The sequence below is a fragment of the Morone saxatilis genome, unplaced genomic scaffold, assembly GCF_004916995.1.
Source record: "Morone saxatilis isolate NCDOM2014 unplaced genomic scaffold, NCSU_SB_2.0 Contig8, whole genome shotgun sequence".
Classification (NCBI taxonomy): Eukaryota; Metazoa; Chordata; class Actinopteri; family Moronidae; genus Morone; species Morone saxatilis.
Window position 1 is genome coordinate 1217398 of NW_023340257.1, and position 8027 is coordinate 1225424.

An 8027-nucleotide genomic window follows, 5' to 3' on the forward strand; every position below is an offset into this window, starting at 1 on the left:
AAGTGAATTCCTAGCTACACTTGCGTTAGCCAGTCCTTTCCCTATAACCACGTAACACAAAAGTTACGATTTTGTCATTTGTCCTTTTGTGTTATTTGCACATCATTTGGATGATGTGTCCCCAATCTCTTCACTTCCAATTTTTCCTCCAAAGACATTAAAGAAAATTGATCCACCTTGTTCATGTTCATGCTAACGCCCGCCATTGCCACAGTTGCTCACTTCCCGCTCTCCACGTTCTACTACGAACTAGCCTCACTGTACAGTAGCTACTGCGCTGTGATTGGTCGAAGGTCACTGTACTGTAGCTACTGCGCTGTGATTGGTCGAAGGTCACTGTACTGTAGCTACTGCGCTGTGATTGGTCGAACCCATTACATGGGTTGTAATATTATTTTTTTATTTTTTTAGTCTAATCTCTTAGCCCTGGACCTTACAAAGACACCTTTAATTGGCCTAATTTTTTTTTTTTTTTTTATCAAGTTCTTCACTGAGACCTCCTGAGTCTGTTCTTCTTTGAAAGAACTCTTAAAGAACTAGGTTTTAGTGCCATCTCGTGATGTAGTTGCAGATCACGTTTTGCTTGCTTCACCCTTCCAGTGCGAAGGAGAAACTATGGTGGCAGAGAAATGTGCAAAAAAATGCAAATTACCCTATCAGGTGCCAGTGTTTGGTTTGTCTCTTTTGGGCTACAGTGGACTGCTACTCTTCAATATGGTGGACTCCATGGAAGGTGACTAACTGTGGTTATACTAGTAGTGATTATACAATGATGAAAACATACCTATGAATATTATATTCAATTTCTGCCAATAGATCATCCTAAATGTTGACCTTCAATTTTTGTCCGATTGCTACTTTAAATTTTCTTTTTTTATGTATAATTCAAGTATTTATTTCTTTTGCTACTTTAAATTTTCCAAATTTAGATCTATAATGTGGTATTTCAAATTGCCATTCACCATGGTCCTATCACCTCTCTTAATGTCTTTTCTTTGGATATATCTGGAAAGAGTTGTCTGACAACTAATAAAAAAAAATTAAAATGAGTAAATCTCTAACAGTAGATTGTATCTTTTTAGTATGTGACGGTGGCAGACCGGCCATTGTCCATTTTTTTCAGTGTGTGATTGTAGCTGGTGATGCTTGAGCCCATGAAGTCATACAATAAGAGAAAATGGGAGAAAATCATAGAGTGCATTGGAAACTGGGCTGCCTGTATGTAGTTCTTAAACTTTTCAGCCAAACCCTGTTTTCTAATGTTCTTAACTGTTAAACCAATTATTAAATTAAAACAGTGTTTTTAATGCAGGAGTCTGGACATGAACCCTGCACAGTGGTGTGACAGTCCTGCACTTTGTACGCCCACCCCAACTAACTCCTTGCAACACCACTGCATTACATAAATATAGTGTTTTAAAATACATTGTCTTTGAGCATAATCCATTTTGCGAATTACGTTGTGATGAAAACAATTTAGTAATATACAAACGTAATTTCTATGAGACAGGGTAGCTCAGTGTGCTTCACACAAAGTGCTTGTCAGGTTGTCAGACAGCAAGATGGCAGATGCTGCCACTGACAATTTTCAACAAAACAGGCAACGACACCCACTGCATGCAGACATTGATTAGCGGAGGTGGCACACACACAATTAAGTAGTAACATTTTTGTCCCTGCTTTCAAAAGAAGTACTGGTAAGTGTGTGTGTGTGTGTGTGTGTGTGCATTAACCCCACACCCTGTATGACACGTATGAAGTAACAGTGAGGGGAGTTCACAGGGTTCTGATTTGAGTCTGTGGACAGATGTTTGCAGAACGTCTTTCTCCTCAGTCTTTATCTAACCTCCCGCTCACATTTTTTTAACATATTCAGAGTTTGTCCACAATCACATATATTTTCTAAATTCAGGTTTTCAGGAGTTTTTCCACCAGTTTTCAATATGTCATATACAACCACAGTGTTTGAAATTATGTGTACAAGTAGACATTTTTTAGCTTGATGGTGATGCTGTTGAGGCTACTCTCAGTGGATCATAAATATCCATACTTGGCAATGGCATGGCAATCTGGACAGTACCATCCTCCACTGATGCCAAAAATGTCAAGAAATATTAATAGAACATTATCCTCTCTGTCATAGATTACATTTCTTACAGAGTCAATCTGAACTGTTTCTCCCTCTTTAACCTCCAGCTGAGACCTTCGAGCCCTGTAGTCACCCAGGAACCCCCACCTACGGGATCCCCAGCTCCAACAAGCTCCACTTCCAGGCCGGAGAGACCCTCCACTACTCCTGCCTGGTGGGCCACCAGCTGCTGGGCGAGCCCGTTCTCCACTGTGTCCCTGGACACCCTTCCCAGTGGAGTGGGCTGCCACCTGTCTGCAAAGGTGAGGAACTGCAGCCTGATGGTCAATCAGTTATTCACAGCAGAGTGCTTGAAAGTCTGCTTCTTGAAAATGAAATCTGATTTAAGACGATAGGACAATAGAAAATTACAAAACTAAATGAAATCATCTCATCCTTCATCCAACATATTTAACATACAAGGACTACCCACTGACTAAGAAACAACCATCATAGCAAAATCTACTTCTCAAAACATTATTAATGTGATCGGAAAAAACATTAGTATTGATTGACAAAGTCATGAAAAATGGAAATGATAGAATAAAGCTGTGGAATATGACAGAAAGAATGTTTCAGGGGTCTGCATGTACCCCAGTAGGTAGGATTAATGTTAAATAACAAAATAATAAATACAAAAACGTAAATGTGCCAATAAATTGTTGAATAATTTAATACTTTTTTATAGCTTAACTCACATTTATGAGTCATATAATTGGCTGAAGAGTGTTTCATGAAAGTCCTGTCTGTCAGTTTCATGAAATAAAAGTGTTGCAATCAAATTTTATAAGCAACTGAATTGAAATACTTAACGTTGTTACTGTTGAATTGTTCGCAACCGGTAGTGGTTGAATTAAGATATTTACTTGCTTATGAGATTCAAACCATTTTGGCCTTTACTTTTTTCCATAGTGTCGATTGAAACTAAAATGCAACAACAGCAAACAAAAATGTTTTATAATTAAAATAAACGAAAATGTAACATTTGTAACATGTTACATTTTATTGGTTGATTTGAATCATCTGTATTCATTGATATGGTTTAATGCATTCCTTTCGTTATGTCGAGAATAGTATATTTTTATATTGTGATGGCACTATTTTATATTCACAAAATTAAAACCTATAAATCCCTGCCTAATTTGCTGCCTTTTGTTTTAGAAATCCAAGATCTTTTCTGAGTCTTTTAAACTTTATTTCTTTTAGGTTGTTTGTATGTTATTTTGTTGTAATTTCTGGTTTTGTGTATGAGTTGTGTGAGAGTTATTTTTATTTGGTTAATACGTCAACGTGTGCTGGAAAGAAACATTTTGCAGGAAGTAGACATGATCCGTCTCAAAGATGCCATCATACAAAAGACATGACAATCAGGTGTTTTGACACAGCTCTGTATATTCTCTATTATTTAGTCTCCACCAGGAGACTGTGACAGTTTGAAAGACAATTGAACAAAACAAGAAACAAGCTGCACAAAGAAGAGCGAGCGTGTTTCAAAAAGGCAGCAAAAACCCATCAGTCACACTGATAGCTGGGGAGGAAAAGTGTTTTTTGTTTGTTTTAAATGACTCTGGATTTTGTTGTCCTGACACTTTGAAGAAGGTTGTTCCAGTCTGGAGGCTGAAATAACAGCAGAGTGGCCTTTAGTTTGAGCCTGCACCCTGATCAAAGCACCTCAGGGAGACAGAGTGCTGTAAGGACACATTACACAAATAGCCAGACTGGAGGAGCTACCTGTCAGGGCGGAGATGTGTGTTTGTAATGTGCTTTTGGATTCCTCTGAGAGCCCAGCTGCTCTGCATCCCAAAGTAATGAACTGACACTTATATTCCTGCCTCATTCCTGAGCGTGTGGTGGAACATATTGAGCACAAAACAAGATTTTTTTGCAAGCACATCAATTATATTTTGTAGACAAATTAAAGTCATGCAAAGAAAATACAAAAATGTACGTGTTTGCTAATATCAGATTATCAGAATCAGAAATCCAAAAAATTCCCCGGGGGGAAATGTACATAAGCATACTATGGTAGCGTCTTTTACTCAGTTTTGCTCATTTGTCCTCTTCTCAATGTCCTTGGCGAACCCGTGGACACTCGCCCACAGGGTCTACCTATGCTCTCTCAGCACCTCTGCCCTGTGTGCTCTCACAGAGAGCTGCAGTGTGGCACAAACACTGCAATAGCTCATACCAATCAGCTGGATATCATTGGTTACTAGGGCAGTAGGGAAGCACTGGGAGAGGTAAGGTAAACCACACCCACATTATTTGTGCAGCATACTATTGGTCACATAGGCCTACCTAGTACTCAACCTACCTACCTGTGATTGGAAACATCAAAGCTCAATTCTGAGGGTTTTCTGTAAACAGTTTTCGAATAAATATAGCATCTTTTGATTAACCCATATCAATTTCTAACTTAAAAACGTCTGGTTAGCCCCACCTGGTTAAGTAATCTGAGTACAGATACAAATAAAGATAATTCAGTTCGTGGAGCAGATACATACACAGATACAGATATTTGTGGACTCGTTAAATTGTATGCTGAACTATGTGTTGCGATTTATTTTGGCACTTTTATTAAAATGGCTTCTTTGATAGTAAGGGTTGCTAACCCCTGTGCCAGATAAACAAATTTGTTCTGTAATTTTACATGAATTTGTTTGTTCATTGACAGATGTCTTGAACACCTAGAAATGGATTCAAGTGGTCAGATATCCTGTAAATAATATTTGTTGTCCTTGAAATTGATTGATTATTTATTTTAGCTTGTGCTGTGGCCACATAAATGTTACAGTTCAGAGACAAACTGTACTCAATACAGAAAGCAGAAATCGGCTGTATGGCCAAGTATGCCACGGAAAGCGATAGGGCTAAGGAATTATGGCTGACTACCATTTGTGAGCAAGTGCTTTTCTTTGTTGTCAAGAACAAATCCTGGAAAATGTCCTGGAAAGGTCCTGGAAAACAATTTCTTAAAAAGAGAGAGGACTCTGATCTTTATTAAAAAAAATATTTTCCTGTGCTCAAAATGTCCCATTGTGCACTCAGGAATGAGATTATATTCCTGTTGTGGTTAATCGTGTCATTAAAAACAATAAGGACATGAAGACTTTCAATCAATTTGAATTTTAATCAGCGCAAACAGGTCAGACAGAATTAGTCTGTAAATATTTTGAACAAAGCATTGTTTACTTACTTTCTATTTATGTTTGTTTAATTCATTAAGCCCTTTTCCAGATGTTTAACATTACCACTGTGTTCTCCTCAGCCCACCCAGTGGAGTATGATGAGCACAGATTAAATGGTAAGTTCATTTTACCTGCACACCTTCAGCCTGCATGAGCATAGAAGATTCTGCTGAATATTTGTGCTAGCAGTACTTCCTGTGAAAGAAAACTTCCAGAAAGTTTCCCCAGTGTCAGGTTTTCAGTATCAGTCCCTCCAGGATTAGGTTGAGGGTTTTGGGGGGATTGTTGCAGTTTAAGATGTCTGATTTCATGGCAGCAATGCATATTGTGATGTTTGTTGGCATTTTGCAAAGAAATTGTAAAAGACAGTAAAAATGGCACAAATAGTTGCATTGCAACTTCCTGGACGGACTGAGCAATTACAAAAAAACAACCTTCATTTATTGTTCCCATTTAAAGTCAGCTAATTGGTTTGTTTTTAGTTATATTCTGCTCAGGGTAAACATGATGCACCCATACATATATATAATAATATATAATATACAGATCCTTTGTTCAAAACAAAAGGAATGATATAACTAACAATAAACAATGTCTTTCTCTAACAGTAGCTGCTGCAGACCTCAGAATGGAGGGGGCCCAAGTAGCGTTCGCTGTCTTCATCCCTGTCATCCTCCTCCTCATCCTTATCGTTGGGATCTACCTCTACTTCTCAAAGTAGGTTAGACTGACCAGCTATGTCAGTCAGTCAGTGCCCTATAGACTATGACGCTGTAGGTACTCCAGTGTAATGGCATGTCTTGCCAAACTTGCTGATGGTAGCAGTTTTTAGGTTTAGACCAGAGGTCTGCAACCTGTGGCTCTTTAGCCCTTCTCCAGTGGCTCACTGTGGCTTTCACAAAAAGTATATGGAAATGAATAGCTGTTATTTTTTTACCTTTCAATTTTCATTTTATCATTGTTAAATGAAAGCCAAAGGAATTCTTACATTTTCCAATTGTAAAAATGTGTAGCCTATACACAAATATATAAATTATATAATTAATAATAATATAATTTATAAAATAAATATAGTTTTTCCATTTTGTGTGTGTCGAAACTGAACTGGCTCCAAGTTGAAAGTCTGATAGTAAAGGTTGCCAACCCCTGGTTTAGATACAAAAATTACTTGGGTTTAGGAAAAGATGTGATTTGTTGGTGTAGAAACATTGCTAGAGGGGTACCTACTCGACTTGGGCAGTGAAAAGAAGAGGCTCTTTTATCACTGATATAACACAGTCAGTGATGAATGTATCACTTGTAGATTGATTGATTGGAAATGGAGACCAATCAATACACTGCTAATCAAAAGTAACCAAGTATGTCTTTTTAAGCACACAAGTATGCAAATTGCAGTAAGGTATGCAAAATGAATTTAACTATAAGTAAGTTCACTTCAAATACTAATGAGGTCAGACCCTTCAGTACGCCATCCACCTCCACAACACCTCCATCACCGCTGGCCCAAAACTCTCCTTATTAGCACTGCCCGTGTTGTACAAGCTGGACTGCCAGCACTGAATCATGATCAAGTTTCATAAATTCTGTGTCCAGACTACTGCATATCAGATATGTGTCAGATTTAGGACTGATTCTGGAACACTTTTTTTCACTTCACATTGTAATTAAAAACAGATTTCTGTGAAATGTAAGAGAAAGAGAAGACCTTGGATTTGAGCCACATTAGCCCACGGTCTGACCTTAGACTTAAGACAAAAACTCATTAAAGCAGGTGCAGAAATATGTTTAAGGATGAGAAACATAGTTTTATCAATATAATGCCATAGCCCCTTCAGAGAAAAATAGTTTTGAAAGTATTGAATAAATAGACACCACGGTGTTCTGAATGTATCTTGAGACTCCTGCATGGTGCATTTAGTAACATTATTTTCTGATCTCTTGGACAAAAGAGGGGGTTCAAACAGGTTCTGTCTGAAGGAGATGAACTGAAATAGAGGCAAATGTAACTATATTTAGCCAAAAGGACTAACTGCCTTTTAAAAATAGCTGTCACAGGATTAGGATCAAGGATTTCAGCACACAATGATGAAAAATAAAAGTGTGAGCCAACCGGAACATGTTGTATGACTCAGACATCAAAAAGAGCTGCCATTATTCCAGGCTGTTGTCTTCCTGTGATACACAGCATTGTAAAACATACATTTTCTCTTCTTTTTCATGAATGTGTTCTCTGTCTCTGCTCAGGGTTCAGAGGAAGCCACTACGGCTCTCCCTGTCCTCCAACTTACCATATGAAAACATCACTGGAGAGTCTACGATTGACAGCTCTGTTTCTGAGACAGCGGTGAGTCAGCATACATCAGACTTTGAAACGGCTGGCAAACATTTGCATGTGTGTGTATTCAACTGGGCCTGGTGTCTTCTGTCTGCTGCATCACTCTGAGGCACCATGCTCTTTGTCCATTTACAGGTTTCTCCTGTTGGCTGTAGAGATTTACTGATATGAGTCACAAATCAGTTTTAACATTATAAATGTGACTACATCTGTACACAGACCCCTGAAAGGAAGTACCATGAACTAGTTGATGGTCTGATTTTAAACTTATGAATAGGTTGACTGAAGCTTTGCTACTAACAGCGTCTACTCTCATGAAAGGTAAAAGGTTAACGTCAGGGTCTCACAATAAGAGCAACAAGAGTAATGTGGCCCG

General features: G+C 38.2%; 1 protein-coding gene across 1 annotated transcript in view; it reads left to right on the plus strand.

Moving 5' to 3' along the window:
* sez6b (seizure related 6 homolog b) overlaps nucleotides 1–7806 on the plus strand; it is a gene marked incomplete in the record, with an annotated part of 173318 nt that extends 165512 nt beyond the window's left edge. The window contains 5 exon segments of the mRNA XM_035680353.1: nucleotides 2197–2391; nucleotides 5397–5432; nucleotides 5925–6033; nucleotides 7561–7694; nucleotides 7787–7806. Coding sequence (XP_035536246.1) covers nucleotides 2197–2391; nucleotides 5397–5432; nucleotides 5925–6033; nucleotides 7561–7694; nucleotides 7787–7806 — 494 coding nt within the window.
* Nucleotides 7807–8027: the final 221 nt, after the last annotated feature.